The sequence below is a fragment of the Cucumis melo genome, chromosome 2 (genome assembly GCF_025177605.1).
Source record: "Cucumis melo cultivar AY chromosome 2, USDA_Cmelo_AY_1.0, whole genome shotgun sequence".
In the NCBI taxonomy this organism is placed as follows: Eukaryota; Viridiplantae; Streptophyta; class Magnoliopsida; order Cucurbitales; family Cucurbitaceae; genus Cucumis; species Cucumis melo.
In genome coordinates this window covers 25,899,052-25,915,313 of record NC_066858.1, presented here as the reverse complement: position 1 = coordinate 25,915,313, position 16,262 = coordinate 25,899,052, and the positions used below count along the sequence as shown (strand labels likewise).

Genomic DNA, 16,262 nt, shown 5'->3' with positions numbered 1-16,262 from the left:
TTATTTTATTTTATGGTGTAATGTTACTAATTTACATTCATACTAAAAGAACATGCATCCCATACACATGTTACTACAACTTACACTAATAGGCCTTTTCATGTATATGTATAGTTATAGTACACCTACATATAACCCCCTTCTCAATTTTCATCATAGTTAATAGAGACGTCTTGATACTTAACGCTTTGTTTCTCATAAGAGCACGTGTGTTATAAATATTTAAGTTGAATGTTAGACTATGTTCGTTGCAACCTTCAAGCTTTAACTATTTTATAAAGAATGAAACACGATATGTTAAACATGTTTTGTATGTTACAGTAACAGGTATAATCGAGTAACTTTGTAGGTCAATTAAATATTTAACCCAGTTGTAATAAACCATGTAGGTAGGAGTTGTCACCTAATGTATAAAGAATAACACTGACTTCTAGTAAAAAGCTGCTAAGGAGATTTGACCCATTAAGGGTATTTGGTGGCTGGTTCAGCTAGTATAAAGTCATTGCTCAACCATTTTATCAAAAAAAGGGGAATGGATGAATCATCACTCATGTTAGCCTAATACACAATAAAATGGAATAATATGTGAGGACAAGGGTATTAGGCACCCAAATGGTATATCATAAGATCTCTCTCTCTCTCAAAGGTGAGGGAAGGTACGGGGAATGAGGTACCCAATGCTATATTAATCATGATTTTTCGAAGATTTCTCATTAAGGCTACTTGGGCAGTATCAATATTTACATATTAATCAAACAGTAGTTTTACGAGGATTCAAGTATGGGTTGGAAAAGCCAATCTCATACTGTTGGCATATCTATTACTTATGTTTCAAAAAAAGCATGAAAGACTTTTAATTACCATATAGACACAGTACCATATTTTATTTTTTCGCACTATAAATTTGTTTTCATAGTAAATCGGTCAAGTTGATGTAACAAACAGGGTTGAAAATTTGCTCATAGAAGCAACGTATTACTCATGTAACATACACAATTGAACTAGAACGATTATTTTAAAAATTAAAAAGCTAGACCGATTAATTACATATATAAAGAAATAGAACGATTGAAATGCTAGTTAAAACCTTGAGAACCAACGCCGGGCTGCGTTGATGCAAGAAGAAAGGGCAATAGGTAGAAGAAGTAGTATTGGGCTTAGCCAGAGCCCAATAGGAGAGCGGAGCCCTCACCTTGACCCAGACGAATAGCAGGCCACTACATTATTGGACCGTCATCTAATTACGTCAACACCAGGCAAAGTACCGCGTTTTTTTTTTAATGGCTTTGCCTCTCTTGCATCGGCGTAATACTAAAATCTACGTCGGACTCGACTAAGCTCACCGCGCGGTCCGCGATGGAAACCTCACAGCGGGAACCGAGCTATAGACGAGCTCCAGATGAACCAGACCTCGATCTATACACAATTCCAAGCCACTCCAGTAAGTCTCTCTCTCTCTCTCTCTCTCTGCATTTTCCGTCCTAACCCTAACCCTAGAAACTCCCCACTTCCTCTTCCATTGAGGTTCTTTTGGATACATATGCACTACGTAGCTTAGGGAATTGAATAAACAACGAAGAGAATTTTTCTTGTTCTATGCGTACAGACACGAGAGTCTTTCTAAACTGGGTTTGAATGTTGAACTAATTCTTCAGGTTGGTTTTCGTGGGACGATATTCACGAAACAGAGAAATTAGCTTTGAAGGAGTTTTTTGATGGAAGCTCAATATCAAGAACTCCGCGTATATATAAAGAATATAGAGATTTTATTATCAATAAGTACAGGGAAGAGCCTTCCAGCATGCTTACATTCACCGAAATTCGGAAATCTCTGGTGGGGGATGTTAACTTGCTTCATAAGGTGTTTGCTTTTTTGGAGACTTGGGGACTGATCAACTTTGGTGCAACTTCAGATGAAGATGATTTGGCGGAGGTGGAAGATGGCGAGAGTTATGTAATAAAGATTGAAGAGGGGGTTCCCAATGGAATTCGTGTGGGAGCAATGCCAAATTCGGTCAAGCCAATTTCAGCACCACCTGTTGTGGAAGACAACGTTATCGTTAATGGGCGCGGGTTTAAATTACCCCCTTTGACTTCTTATTCAGATGTCTTCAGTGACTTGTTGAAACAGAAGATTTTAGTGTGTGGGAACTGTGGCCAACTTTGTGGATCTAGATACCATCAATGCGCCAAGGTACTTTCTTGCCATCAAGTGAATGAATATTCCGAAAGCATCCATTGAAAAATCTCAATTGCATCTCTCCACTAGTGGATTTTGATGAACGTCTAACTCTACTCTTCACATATTATACGTAGGATGATTATTTAATCTGCGAAAATTGTTTCAAGGATGGAAAATATGGGGAGCAGAGGCTCTTGGAAGATTTTGAGTTGAAGACCACCGAGTCCACTGAAGATAGAAGCAGTACAGGAGCTGTGTGGACTGAGGCCGAGACTCTGCTTCTTTTGGAATCTGTTTTGAAGCATGGAGATGATTGGGAACTTGTTGCTCAAAATGTTCAAACCAAAACTAAATTGGATTGTATATTGAAGTTCGTAGAATTACCGTTTGGGGACTCCTTGTTATGTTCTGAAGCTCAAAGGAACGAGGTTAGTGGTCCTAATAACAACGTGACTAGTGAGAAAGAAACTACAGACGGTCCACCAGAAACTACAGAGGCTCCACCTAGCAATCAAGAGATTGCCGGAAGTGAAGACCAGTGTACCAAGGACATAAACGAGGACGAAGATGGAGAGAACCAAGGCCCTCCCAAGCGACAGTGCACTGCTTCTCTTCAAGATACGAGCAGTTCACTAATGAAACAGGTGGGATTTATGTATCATGTCTTATTATTCATCCCTTTCAAACAAATACATTTTCAAGTAACTGAATTATCTGTATAAAAGCGAAGTGAAATTATTGAGGGTTATCTTTTCATTGCTGCATGGTGGACAATAAAGTATCTATATTGCTCGACTTTGATCTCCATTAGCTGACCTATAAGCACTTGTCCTATGCTGTTAGGTAGCTTTGATATCAAGCATGGTCGGACCACAAATTATGGCGGCAGCTGCTACTGCTTCTGTTACAGCACTTTGTGACGAAAACTCATATCCAAAAGAAATATTTGACGATCAAAATTTTTTTGTTCCTAATGGACTGTGTTCTGCGGCTTCCACCACATCAAATCACGAGGTTGAGAGGTCTGTATATCTGTTTCTACTTTTCTTGTTTTGGCCAATTTTTGATTGACACTGGAGATAACCTTATCTGTAAATTTCTTCCATAGAATTCTCAACAACGAAGATTCAGTAGCTAAGGAAAGGCCTCAATCAGGTACTTGTTGCGAACTTGAAAGGGCAGAGTGATTATGCACAATTTCCGATTACGTTGGACCATGTTTTCCAATAATAAAAAAAAAAACTATGTGTGATGCTCTGTTTGAGTATTCTGTCTCTTTGCCCAGCCATAACAAGTAGGATTGTTTGCATTTTTGGTGTGGGGTTGTGTCAATTCTAGCTCGTTTTCTTGTTTTATGGTACAGCATTTTGGCTCATTACTTTGCCTTACTATCTTTACTTTCCCTTTAGGTGATATAATGGCCGAAGACAAAGATGACATACCTCTAATCTTACGAGTTAGAGCTGCAATTGCAACAGCACTTGGCGCTGCTGCAGCACATGCAAAATTACTTGCTGATCAAGAAGAGAGAGAAATGGAATATTTATTGGCAATAATGATAGAAACACAGGTAATCATTCTCTGAACTACACATCCCCGATGGTCTGTAGAACAAAACATGAAAGTTGTCGTTAAACATGGTTGATTTTGTGCCAAATGATAAATGTCTATTCGTTGTGAAAATGGTTTACAGATGAAGAAGATGCAACGCAAAATCAAACATTTTGAAGATCTGGAGTTGATTATGGAAACAGAATACCCTGTGATTGAGGAACTAGAAGATAAACTGTTGATGGAGCGGGTTAGTGTGTTGCAATCTGCATTTGATCTTGGTATACCTAGGTGGAAGGATTATCCTTCTGTGAGATCTTGACATGACAACTATTCTCTTGTACCATTATGATGTATCAAAGAAATTATTTATATCTTAATATTGAAGATTTTAACCTTCCTTTTAAGAGAGGAAGGTCATATGATACTTTGATCAAATTTATTGAATTCAAAGCATAAGCAAATCCACTATAATTTATAGACCGCACAAGTGTATGTTTATCCACTCCATGGTATATATAATTTACAAAAGAATTAAATTTAATCTCCCTAAGCGCGGACGATGGAAATGTACCATTAAAATTCATCAATCACAACGAATCATAAAATATTTTCTACGAAAAATCACACCAAATACTCATATTTGTGGAAAGATTTAGATTACACAATCAAAGTAGTTGTTAATTGTAAATCTGACATTGGATTAGCTTGCATAAGTTTGAAGAATCTCAACAAAGGCGATCAAGGATGTTTCAAAAAAATTGAAGGCCTTGCGCGTAACACACATAAGCATGTCTAATCTTCCTCAAACGAACATTATAGTTATAATTTATGTGATAACTAAATGGTGAAATTATAAAAACTGACCTTGATTTTATAGTTTGTGTAAAAAATACACCTTTTGAAAGTTCGATTTTCTTTATTTTTTTTTTGACAAATGAGAAAGTTCAGAGACATTTCTTAAAATTTAACCTAACTAAATTAAACCCCAAATTAGGGGTTAATTGAGAATGAGAGGGACATTTGTGTTATTCTACTTCGCTTCTACTCTCCCGCTGCACACATCAAGTGGAGGGAAGAAGGCACAAATTTCCGAGTGAAGAAGGAGGGAAGCCACGATGACTAGAAGGCGCCTTCGCCTGAGCTCGTCTTCCGACGAAGACTTGGAACAAGACTCTCACTGCCTTGATTCCTCCCCAACCTCCCTCCAACCAATCATTCTCGACAATCTCAACTCTCATTTTAATCCCAATGTTTCTGAACCCGTCCAAGTTCCCGATTCCGACGACGACGAACAACATTTTATCGACGTCTCCGACCATCTCTCCCCTCCTTCTCCGGATTCTGATCATTCTCTCCCTCACTCCCCGGACCCCAATCCACTCAGTCCTGGTCTCGCTTCCACTCACCCCCCGTGTCCTGTAAGTGACTTCCTTCGGGGACTTGGTTTAAGCTTGAAGAGAGAGTGGTTGGGTGCCTGTATCCGCTCTCTACAAGAGTCTGTACCAGGTTTCTTTAGCCTCAACCATTCGGCGAAAGGAAAGCTGTGTTTCGAGCAGTTTTTGGTTTCTGATATGAATTATGCGGGTGCTGGTGTCCTGCCTGAAAATGTTGATTCTATGCATCTCGTTGATCTCCCTGGTCCGTACGTACTGCAGGTTATTTGTGCCAGTTCCTTGAGTTTATTCCCATGAATTTCTTTTTGGTTATGATATAATTTTGGTCACCGTACGAAATTTCAGAGGTTATAAGAATGACCTGCTGCTTGAGGTGGGCAGGGTTGTAGAGTCCTAGCTGAGTTGTTTGCCTTTTCAGGTCGATGAAATAGTTAACATCAGTTGTGCTCTGAAAGGTAGATATCAGACTGCCCCTGCTAATATTAAGAGGTGCCTTAAACTGTCAATGACGGATGGTGTTCAACGAGTTTTTGGGATGGAATACAGGCCTATTAAGGATCTTGAAGTTTTGGCCCCTGCTGGGTTGAAGGTTTCTTATCTTTCTCAATCCTCGATCAATTGTTCTCTTTTTTCGTCAACCAAGTTTAGGTGCTTCGAAACTAGTAGATTAGTTGATGATAGGGATCAATTATTTATAGCTTTTGTACAGGTAGTAATCAGCGATGTAAGTGTACGACGTGGGCTTCTAATGCTAGTACCTGAAGCTTTTGAGGTTCTAGGAGGTCAGGTTGAAGAATTGGAGGCAGCTCGGAAGCGGCTTGTTGATGAAGTGAACAAGCCACCTAGAGGAAGAAGGTATTATTAATGCCTAGTACATAGTTTTCATCCATTCCTTTCTTTGTTGGGTTCCATAGTACAATTTTCCGTGTCCATTGTCCGAGGAAGATTTCTTTTTCCGTTGTTTAGAGCTCGTTCTTTTATCTTTTCAATTGAGTGCTAACGCACTGTAAACTTGCATTTTTACACTGTTATTTTTTTGGTGGACTTTGTCTTTCTTTTCAGAAGAGCTTATCATAGCAACATCATGTCTTCCACTGTTTTCTGTTATTCAATAATTTGTGATTTGTATACTTTGTTCAGAACGAGAACAGGCGTGGTTCCTTCTTTGGCAAGTAGAGCAACACATGCTGCATGGCCATCAGACAATGTTCAAGAGCCTGGGCATTCTAGTAGAATGGTGGATGCTGAACCCTCTCGTTCAGACCAAGGTACTAATCGGTTAAAATTTCCACGTTCTTTCTTTCTGGGGGAAAAAGAAACTTTTTTTCACATTTCCAACTTTATGTTCAGTGTGTCAGATTCCTGGAGACCAATTAGCTGCTACCAGTCTCTATCTTGGGCAATGTTGCCTAATTTCATACTTTCATTATGTGCATTTTTCTTTCTCCTGTTCTTTCAACTATTGATACAGATCGTAGTGGGGAGAAACAGAGATAGGACAAGAAAACAAAATATGGAAGTGAAGGGGAAATGCTTGTCCGCTCTTAATATTGTAACTAAATAACTAATTTATTCTGGAATGAAAAAAATTATAAACTTCAAAGTAGGAAGAAGAAAACTCCTTACTAGAATTCTGATGTAAATCTCGTGGTCTAGTAAAATTATTTGAATATGAAGCCTAACGTTTATCTGAATATAAAAAGATGCACAATTGCACAAGGCATTTGATATTTTCCAATAGATTAGCCAAGAATGTCAGCCAAGTTTATAATGGATGTGTTTTATTAATTATTGTTTTTTTGGTCTTGAATTATATGTTCAATCTCTGTAAACTGGAAAGAGCTCTGTTGTTTAGGCAGTGCATCACCAAATTTTCTTTGTTATTGGTCTTGGCTATCAGGTGCTCGCCTGTTCCATAGGGGAAATGAAGCATTTTCTGCTCCAGTTGCTGATGCATTTACTACACCAGTCAGTAGAACGAATGCTAATTCTGAGTTATCTTCTAATTTTGTTTCAAATGTTGAGGAGATTCGTTCACATTCCATTCCCAGTGGTAGAGCTAGTGCTGAGCCTACTATTGTACCCAATTCGGTGGAGGACACCAGTGTGGTCAATTCAGTGGATGATACCAATATGGTCAATTCAGTAAACGATTCGAATGCGGTCAACTCGGTAGAGGATACCATCATGGTTGACATTGAGCATCCTCTCATTTTATCTGGCGATAGAGAAATTCCTTTCACTTACTTGGCTAGTTTGTCGGCTAAGTTGGCAGCAGCGAAGGAAAAATCTCCATCAGTTCGGGGAAGAATCAAGGTGGGATAAAAATTCATATTTCTTCACTAGAGGACTAACACTAACACTCTTGTTCCAAATGAAAGCAGGGCATTTTTTTTTGTTTGTTTGTAAGCTCCCTACTTGAACAAGATTTGTTCTATTCCCTTGAGTTCTAAAGCTTGTTCATTCTGTAAGCTTAGAATTTGTTTCAACAATCCACTGGTCAGATTGATTATTTGTTGGTTTAGGTAACTAACTCGTCATTAACACAGTCAACGTATGTGCCAACTTACAGCAGTATTAGATGAATGTTCAATCTCGTTCCTGTTTATCCCGAGTGGCACTGCTGAGGGTAAGGAAATCGTATATGTGGATGACGTGTTGTAGTTATTAATGGAAGCATGGAGTTACATCTCTGGCTGATCAATATATATAGAATTTGGAGCTTGGTTATTATAAGTATAATATTTGAAAAATCCGTTTTGTTCCTTTTGACTTAAGTGCTTGGAAACTGCTCATATTGATATACTGAGCATGGCATGGTGAATGAAAATGAAATTAAATGTAAACGGAATTTAGTTGTTTCTATACTTTTTACTGAAATTGAGAATATAATCTTTGTGTTTGTAGTGCTTTTTGACTGGTGTAAAAGGATTTCAATTCAAGCAAAGGACAAGATACGAGCTACGTGTGTTTGTTGATGACGGCAGCCTCATTTCTGAGGTCCTCATTGATAACGAGGTGAGTCAAATACCATACAGTTTATGCGTACCCTAGTCAAAGAGAACCATATCCGACCGCTTCTTATGTTTGATTATTAGGTTGTGCAAAAAGCGATTGGCCATTCTCCAAAGGATGTTACGGACGCTATGGATTCTTCTGATGTCAAAGTAGTGAGTGCTATGAAGGAGACTTTGAGACAGTTCCAAATTTTCTTAATAAATTTTGAGGTAAATTTATGGCTTCAAGTATTTCTAACTCCCAGTTATTGCTTCCTCCCGTCCCTTTAATTTCAAAAGATGATGTCTTTTCTGGATATTACTTGCATATTCTGTATACTTTGAGTTAGTTTAAAAGTACTATTCTCTTATATGTTGTTTCATCGAAGGGTACAATGCTGGTTGAGATGAACAAAACGTCTTCTCTGCCAGTTGTCCTTGAGATGGCGGAGGGTTGTCTGGAATCTGATGCTCGGTTGCTTTTGAGAAGACTTGCGTGTTCAAATGCCGTTCCAACTGATGAGCATGCCCGTATTATAGACGTATCCCCTTAATTGAACGCAAGAAGGAAAAAGTCTCAAGGTCAACAAATTTTCAGCGAAGAAAAGTCATTTTTATCACAGGCTATCTTGGACTGGAGATCAAGGCAGTGAAGCTTCTCTGGAGCTACACAATCTCATTACCCGTGACAAATGAAAAAAGCTTGATGGGCGAAGCCCAGATTCACATATGTCGTCAAACTGACGATAATTGCAAGCACGAAATCAATGAAACGTGAAGCCAATGGGTTTACAGGCCACCAACATTCAGAGAAACCAAGTCAGAGTTCCTCCTGGAAGTTTTATTCGGGCCATTTGTCAGGGGAAAGCCTAAACTGATCGAGATTGGTAATTTTGTATTTTTGAAAAATCTATCGGGTCAACATCCATGGCAAAGAGAATGAGAAGGCAACCAACCCGGTGTCGGCAGAAGGGCCGTGGTAAAGATTTTAGAGGATGCTATGAATGCTTCTACAACCAGCTCGGTGACATTCCATATTTATCATTTCTTTCGAACGTCCTCTGTTGTTCAACATGTACATGCTCACAGTAATTCTACTTATGAAAAAGTACACTGATTGGCACAATATATTCTTGTAATGAGTTTGTTACTTCATCGATGTCAGAATGTAATACATTCTTTGGATTCATTATTATTAGATTGCGGACAAATAACATAACCATTCTGCTCAACTACAACGTGGGATATTTTTACACTGAATAAGTTGATCCGTCACATTGAGGTAATTCCTCTCTTAAATTTCTAAGGAAGATTTTGGCCAAAGGTGAATTGACAAGTTGGTTCAATAGAGATTCCATCGATCGTCAAATTGTGAATATAATTTCATAGTGGTGTGACAAGTGTGGAACAAGATATGGCGACACACAACACAGCTACAACTTATAAAAAAAGGGTTTGTTTCATTTACAAGGATGTCCAATACAAGTTCTATTTAGCACAAACAAACGAAACACAACAGACAAAAGAAGTCAAATCCAGAAAGATGGTCCACCACGAAGCAACCAAACTCTCCTTTATGATACCTTCGTCATCAAGATTCCAGCTCCCTCTCTAATCCACTTCACAAAAGTAGAGACAAAAAACAGGATTAAAAGTCATATCATTAGTACAATTGAGCCATCTAACAAACTTCTTTACAGAAAGATAGAGTGTGAAATCATCGTGTAGTTATTCATATCCATAATTATTGAAAGAAGAAAACTCACTAATTATGTAATTAGTGATTCTTGGGTTTGGCATCAGCAGAACTGCCTCCTACACCATATTTCTTAATGTGCGGCCTTGCGAATCTTTCATACAAGAAAGCTGCACCTTTGAACTGTGGCAGAACCAGCCACGCCGCAAATACCAATTTCACCGAATACCAAATTGGTATCCTGCAACTCAAAAATATCAAAGATTCAAAACCCATTAAAAGTTTGTATCTTATACGGTTCCATTTCAGCCAAGAAGGAGAAGAGAAAAACAGGGAACCCAAAAACCCATCTGGGTAAATTTTGTTACTGAAAAAGGAAAAGAGGGGAAAACTACAAATTGCACTAACCACTCTAATACAGGTTGAAGAACCATCTCCATGAGAGTGAGAAAGGAGTAGATGATCCAGTAAGCCAACCACTGTTCATCGTCCAATTTAGAGGTACTTTCAATGGCTACCACCGACGCGTATCTGTTGTGTTCCAAAAATTTCAAAAAAAGTACCTTTTCATTTAAACTAACACCAAACAGACAAATAGAGAGAGAGAGACAGAGAGATGAACTTACAGAGGATACAGCAACATCAAAACAGGCCTACAGGAATCATCAAAAAGAAAAAGAAAAAATCAGCCACAAAACCCCACATCCAAAATTACCAAGGCGTTTCGTTTTATAGAAGTTAAAAGAGAGATTGGGTTTAATTTATACTAACCCAGAAAGAGTATGAAGTTGGGTAACCAAGGTCCAAAATTTACTCATTTTTTCTACAGCAGATTGAAATTGAAAGAAGGAGAAAAGAAATGGAGAGAGGAAACAAAATGGGGGAAATGGAAATCAATTGGAATGGTGATTGGTCAAAGAGGAAGGAGAAAGTGTATTTATATAAGAGATGAAAAGAATGGACACGTGGCAGGCAGTGGAGACAGCATCTAATTCTTGCTTCAAGGCGTGCCTACACAATGTGAATTTTAGCACCGCCCATTTCATAAATAACGTTGATAACTTCACGCTCCTTTGTTGGATAATGAATGAGATTAATAAGTTAAAAATTTTAATTAGGAATACTTAATTGGTATTAAACAATTAATTGGGTGAGGTGCCTTCCCCGTGTCTAACGCCACTCCCACGTTTCCTTTCTTTTCATCAATGTCGTGGTCGGTGAACTTCTCCACGGTCTTACCACCTTTTGACCAAACCCAAATCTAACTGATTCTTTTCTTTTCTTTTCTTTTTTGTTTGTATTTCTTACATCGTATTTTGACACGCATTAGATAATCTATGTTCTTAATTTAGTTGGATCTACAACATGATTCTCCTGGTTGAACATTTGTTTGATGTTCAAATAATGAACTCTTCTACTTAAATTGATTTTTTTAAACCAAATTAAACAATATTTTTGGGCAGCCCAAATATTAATATGAAATTAAACAAAATTAGCTTATTCAGTTCAAACACATCATATCATCGTGATCCACTTTCTAGTATGAAATCACACAAACTTAACTACTTCTTCTCTTCCCTCATTTTTACAAAGTTGTTTGTTTCCTTTTTGCCTTGGAATTTTCATCGCCTGATTACTTTCAAATAACTCTCGTATGTGCATGGCTTTTCGGACTTTAGCTAAAATGGTTTCCTCACAATTTCATCTTTCATAGTTTACTGATAGTTTTTAAACCATTTGAAATTTAAGGTTTGAAGATATCATCTCTGTAGTAGGACAAATTATTTGAGCAGGGCCAAGAAGGACTAGATGTATTGAATTGACTAGCTATGAGACCAACCTATGTTTTCAAACAACGACTCTACAATTTGATGAAATTCAAACTGAATTATTGGTTTAGGTTTGAAATAAACATATGTTTATGTTATATTTGATAATAAATATTGACTGTTTATATAGAAATGAAAGATGATCAAATAATTCATCTTTTAGGACACCGCCCAACAAGAATCTCCATGAGATCACACAAAACTACCCATTTTCAAAACAATAAAATAATAATAACCACAATGTGACCTAAGGCCTCTCCCTAATTTTCTGAAGGAAATTCCACAAAAACTTTTGCACCTCTAACTCTTAATTTGACAATCGCCTATTACTTATAACCTAAAAAAACCTAACAAATTTGATGTCTAATTACTAGAATATCCTTAATACCAATTATACTAATATACTGCTAGGCCACCAATCCTATTTACATACCATAGGAAAAATAAGAAGAAACATGAAGCCAATGAAAGAGAGACAAGTGGCAAGAAGGATCATGGCCATGAGACCAACCCCGAGGTAACACGTGTTGAAGGGGAAGAAAGCAAGGAGGAGGGGGACCAGGAAGTGGGACCCACAGTTAGTTAGTCGTGGGCAATAAAAAGGGAACAGGAGGGCAGAGAGGGGTACGAATGTTTTTGGTGCAGAGAGGGCAGTAGCAGCCACTTCCAGAAAGGGGAGGGGTGACACCAGGTTACCATTTTGATCTTTTGGTGCTTAAATAGCCTTAGGTGGGAAAGGAAGGGAGCAGGGGATTGAGAGAGAGTTCTTGTTTGCGTCTATACCCTTGTTATTACATTTTGTGTGTGTTTTTTGTTTATCCAGCTGATTTTGTTCTATCAAGTCTTGGAGAGTATATTGTCATTATTCTGTGAGTGTTTTATTACTTGGTTTTGGTGCTGTAATCTGGTGTTGGAAAGTAATAGAAAAGGAAAGAGGTAGTGTCTTAACATTTGTGGTATCAGAGCATCATACCTGGGCAGATCATGTCAATGACGAAGGCAACAGATGAACGGTTGGAGGCGGTTGAGATGGAAATGAAAAGGCTGCCGATGATCGAGGAGAACATAGCATTACTAGCCAAAAGCATCGCGGAAATGAACTCTCAAATCGATAAGCAGGCGCAGCAGCAGCAAGTGATACTGAAGTACATTGAGGGAATCGTTAAGGATGATTCTCCTGGACGAAGGACCGAAGAAGGGTCCACGAGCAAGGTCACCATGGCCGAAGCAATATATCCAGCGACTGCCGAAGAACCGAAGTTAGAAGTAAAAACAGAGGAGGAGCGACCAGTGGATCGGAGCAAATTTAAGAAAGTTGAAATGCCAGTTTTCGACGGGACCGACCCTGACTCCTGGCTGTTCCGAGCAGACCGATACTTCAAGATACATAACTTGACGGATTCAGAGAAACTTACCGTGGCAGTGATCAGTTTCGATGGGCCGGCGTTGGACTGGTACCGATCACAAGAAGAGAGGGAAGCTTTCACCGGTTGGGATGACTTGAAACTCAAAATGCTGGTGAGGTTCCGCGCGACCAGGGAAGGTACATTGGTTGGTCGATTCTTAACGATCAAGCAGGAGTCCACTGTCGAGGAGTACCGGAACCGTTTCGATAAACTACTGGCACCGGTGGCTTCCCTGCCTACGGTGGTGCTAGAGGAGACATTCATGAATGGGTTAAATCCATGGTTGAAGTCGGAGGTAGAAACCCTGGAGCCCATTGGGCTGGCCCAAATGATGAAGTTGGCCTTGAAGATAGAAAACAGAGAGCTGGTCCGAAGGGAATGCGGGCTGGTCAGCGCCTATGACAGCAAAACCGGCCATAAACAACAGCAGGCTAAGGGCCCCATCGCAGCAGCCACGAAGGAGGGAACGGTCAGTGGAAGTTGGCCAATGAGAACGATAACACTGAGAGAGGTGGGTACGGGAGACAACCGTAGGGAAGGGCCGACAAAACGATTATCTGACGCCGAGTTCCAAGCCCGAAGGGAAAAGGGGTTATGTTTCCGCTGTGGGGAGAAGTATTTCGCAGGGCATCGGTGCAAGACAAAGGAGCATAAGGAGCTGCGAATGCTTGTAGTCAAGGAAGGAGGGGAGGAACTGGAGATTGTGGAGGAAGAGTTTTTTGATGCCGAAACTGAGATGAAACCAGTAGAAGTGCAGAACGTGGAGAATATAAACATTGAACTGTCGATCAACTCGGTGGTGGGGCTGAACAATCCGGGAACCATGAAAGTTAAAGGAAAGGTGGGAGAAGAAGAAGTGGTGATTCTGATTGATTGTGGGGCGACCCACAACTTCATCGCAGAGGACTTGGTAGCCAGGTTAGGATTGACATTGGAGGAGACCCCGAACTATGGAGTAATCCTGGGCTCAGGAACAGCCGTCAAAGGTAAGGGAATGTGCCGAAGTGTTGAAGTGCAATTGGATGGCTGGAAGGTGACCGATAGCTTCCTACCACTGCAGTTGGGGGGAGTTGACATGATCCTAGGAATGCAGTGGCTTCATTCGCTTGGGGTGACCGAAGTCGACTGGAAGAGGTTAGTGCTTACTTTTCATCACCAGGGGAGGAAGGTTGTGATACGAGGGGATCCAAGTTTGGTCAAAACGAGGGTAAGTCTGAAGAATCTAGTGAAAGCGTGGGGAGTTGACGATCAGGGATTCCTAGTTGAATGCAGAACATTAGAATGCGGGAAGTTGGAAGAAGAACAGAATCAGGGGCAGGGGGAGGTCATCGCGGAGCCAATAGCGACCCTGCTCAAGCAATTTGCCCGCGTGTTTGAATGGCCCGCGACCCTTCCACCCCAGCGCAGCATTGAACACCACATATACCTGAAGAGTGGGACTGACCCAGTGAACGTACGACCATATCGATACGCGCATCATCAGAAGGAAGAAATGGAGAGATTGGTGGATGAGATGCTATCTTCAGGAATCATACGGCCGAGTAAGAGTCCATACTCCAGCCCTGTACTGTTAGTGAGGAAGAAAGACGGGAGTTGGAGGTTCTGCGTAGATTATCGAGCGCTGAACAATGTTACGATACCGGACAAGTTCCCCATACCAGTGATAGAAGAATTATTTGACGAACTGAAGGGGGCTAACGTATTCTCCAAGTTAGACCTCAAAGCCGGGTATCACCAAATTAGGATGTGCCCTGAAGATATCGAGAAGACCGCGTTCAGAACTCACGAAGGGCACTATGAGTTCTTGGTAATGCCGTTCGGATTGACGAATGCCCCCTCTACATTCCAGGCGCTGATGAACCAAGTGTTCAAGCCATACTTAAGAAGGTTTGTGCTGGTATTTTTTGATGATATCCTAATCTACAGCCGAGGGATGGATGAACATGTTCAGCACTTAGAAGTGGTGTTAGGGCTACTACAGGACAGAGAGTTATATGTGAATATGGAGAAGTGCAGTTTCGCCAAACCTCGGATTAGTTACTTGGGACATTTCATCTCGGAACAAGGCTTGGAAGCAGATCCAGAAAAGATAAGGGCGGTGAGTGACTGGCCAACTCCATCCAATGTGAGGGAAGTTAGAGGCTTCCTTGGCCTGACTGGCTATTACAGGCGTTTTGTTAAGAACTATGGAGCCATAGCAGCACCACTCACCCAGCTACTTAAGAAAGGAGCGTTCAAATGGGATGCGGAGGCCGAGGGTGCTTTTAGCAAGCTGAAAAAGGCCATGATGACTCTCCCTGTGCTCGCCATGCCAGATTTTAACCTACCCTTCGAAATTGAATCAGATGCTTCAGGAGTAGGAGTGGGGGCTGTGCTGACTCAATGCCGGAAGCCAGTGGCTTATTTCAGTAAGACCCTAAGTATGCGAGACAGAGCACGACCAGTTTACGAAAGAGAATTACTTGCTGTAGTTCTTGCGGTCCAAAGATGGAGACCTTACTTACTAGGGAGGAAATTCACAGTGAAAACAGACCAAAGGTCGCTGAAGTTTTTATTGGAACAACGGGTGGTGCAGCCTCAATATCAGAAGTGGGTAGCAAAGCTCCTCGGGTACTCGTTTGAAGTGGTTTACCAACCAGGGCTGGAAAATAAAGCAGCAGACGCGTTATCCAGGGTATCTCCAGCAGTACACCTGAATCAAATTACAGCTCCCCCGATGATAGACGTGGAAATTATTAAGGACGAAACAAGACTTGATCCCGCGCTGCAAGAAATCACCCGACTAATCCAAGAAGGGATGGAGATACCCCACTACACCCTACATCAAGGGGTGTTGAAATTTAAGGGCCGGTTGGTGATTCCAAGCAAGTCTACATTGCTACCTACGATACTACACACATACCATGACTCTGTGTTCGGAGGGCACTCAGGATTCTTAAGAACCTATAAACGGTTGACTGGAGAGATCTACTGGAAGGGAATGAAGAAGGACATCATGCGGTACTGTGAAGAATGTGCAATCTGCCAGCGTAATAAGTCATCGGCTTTATCTCCAGCAGGGTTACTGATGCCCTTAGAGATTCCAGACGCAATATGGAGTGATATATCCATGGATTTCATAGAAGGACTGCCAAAATCCAAGGGATGGGATGTGATATTCGTGGTGGTCGATAGGCTGAGTAAATATGGGCATTTTCTGTTGCTT

General features: G+C 40.5%; 3 protein-coding genes across 7 annotated transcripts; 2 read left to right on the top strand and 1 right to left on the bottom strand.

The window, feature by feature from the left end:
* The first annotated feature begins 1,265 nt into the window (after positions 1-1,265).
* Positions 1,266-4,171, top strand: LOC103502303 (SWI/SNF complex subunit SWI3A). 2 transcript variants are annotated; one of them, XM_051081479.1, is made up of 7 exons: positions 1,266-1,441; positions 1,656-2,194; positions 2,317-2,826; positions 3,026-3,204; positions 3,291-3,337; positions 3,592-3,752; positions 3,876-4,171. In XM_051081479.1, the coding sequence occupies exons 1-7, from the start codon at positions 1,357-1,359 to the stop codon at positions 4,053-4,055; spliced, it is 1,701 nt and encodes a 566-aa protein (XP_050937436.1). In that variant the 5' UTR covers positions 1,266-1,356; the 3' UTR covers positions 4,056-4,171. The 2 variants fall into 2 exon arrangements, with proteins under 2 accessions (XP_050937436.1, XP_050937437.1); XM_051081480.1 differs by having other exon boundaries at positions 1,270-1,441; positions 2,350-2,826.
* A 562-nt stretch (positions 4,172-4,733) lies between these two features.
* Positions 4,734-9,358, top strand: LOC103502304 (recQ-mediated genome instability protein 1). 3 transcript variants are annotated; one of them, XR_007819029.1, is made up of 8 exons: positions 4,734-5,391; positions 5,549-5,719; positions 5,840-5,985; positions 6,271-6,398; positions 7,031-7,446; positions 7,656-7,759; positions 8,038-8,148; positions 8,229-8,250. XR_007819029.1 is itself a non-coding variant. In XM_008466184.3 (8 exons), the coding sequence occupies exons 1-8, from the start codon at positions 4,852-4,854 to the stop codon at positions 8,678-8,680; spliced, it is 1,806 nt and encodes a 601-aa protein (XP_008464406.2). In that variant the 5' UTR covers positions 4,738-4,851; the 3' UTR covers positions 8,681-9,358. The 3 variants fall into 3 exon arrangements, 2 of the variants coding, with proteins under 2 accessions (XP_008464406.2, XP_008464407.2); XM_008466184.3 differs by lacking the exon at positions 7,656-7,759 and adding an exon at positions 8,516-9,358 and having other exon boundaries at positions 4,738-5,391; positions 8,229-8,357; XM_008466185.3 differs by lacking the exon at positions 7,656-7,759 and adding an exon at positions 8,516-9,358 and having other exon boundaries at positions 4,944-5,374; positions 8,229-8,357.
* Positions 9,359-9,566: 208 nt separating this feature from the next.
* Positions 9,567-10,861, bottom strand: LOC103502305 (HVA22-like protein e). Of its 2 annotated transcripts, none has more exons than XM_008466186.3 (5): positions 10,594-10,861; positions 10,449-10,475; positions 10,231-10,353; positions 9,893-10,063; positions 9,567-9,745 (listed from the first exon to the last, which is right to left on the bottom strand). In XM_008466186.3, the coding sequence occupies exons 1-4, from the start codon at positions 10,638-10,640 to the stop codon at positions 9,904-9,906; spliced, it is 357 nt and encodes a 118-aa protein (XP_008464408.1). In that variant the 5' UTR covers positions 10,641-10,861; the 3' UTR covers positions 9,567-9,745; positions 9,893-9,903. The 2 variants fall into 2 exon arrangements, with proteins under 2 accessions (XP_008464408.1, XP_008464409.1); XM_008466187.3 differs by having other exon boundaries at positions 9,567-9,737; positions 10,594-10,746.
* Between the last annotated feature and the right edge of the window lie 5,401 nt (positions 10,862-16,262).

Coding starts and splice junctions, on each gene's coding strand:
- LOC103502303 (XM_051081479.1), top strand. CDS start 1,357: ATGGAAACCTCACAGCGGGAACCGAGCTATAGACGAGCTCCAGATGAA. Junction 3,205..3,290: donor TCAAATCACGAGGTTGAGAG/GTCTGTATATCT, acceptor TTTCTTCCATAG/AATTCTCAACAACGAAGATT. Junction 3,338..3,591: donor TAAGGAAAGGCCTCAATCAG/GTACTTGTTGCG, acceptor CTTTCCCTTTAG/GTGATATAATGGCCGAAGAC.
- LOC103502304 (XM_008466184.3), top strand. CDS start 4,852: ATGACTAGAAGGCGCCTTCGCCTGAGCTCGTCTTCCGACGAAGACTTG. Junction 5,392..5,548: donor CTGGTCCGTACGTACTGCAG/GTTATTTGTGCC, acceptor TTGCCTTTTCAG/GTCGATGAAATAGTTAACAT. Junction 6,399..7,030: donor ACCCTCTCGTTCAGACCAAG/GTACTAATCGGT, acceptor CTTGGCTATCAG/GTGCTCGCCTGTTCCATAGG.
- LOC103502305 (XM_008466186.3), bottom strand. CDS start 10,640: ATGAGTAAATTTTGGACCTTGGTTACCCAACTTCATACTCTTTCTGG. Junction 10,476..10,593: donor CAACTTCATACTCTTTCTGG/GTTAGTATAAAT, acceptor TGATTCCTGTAG/GCCTGTTTTGATGTTGCTGT. Junction 10,064..10,230: donor CTTCAACCTGTATTAGAGTG/GTTAGTGCAATT, acceptor TTTGAGTTGCAG/GATACCAATTTGGTATTCGG.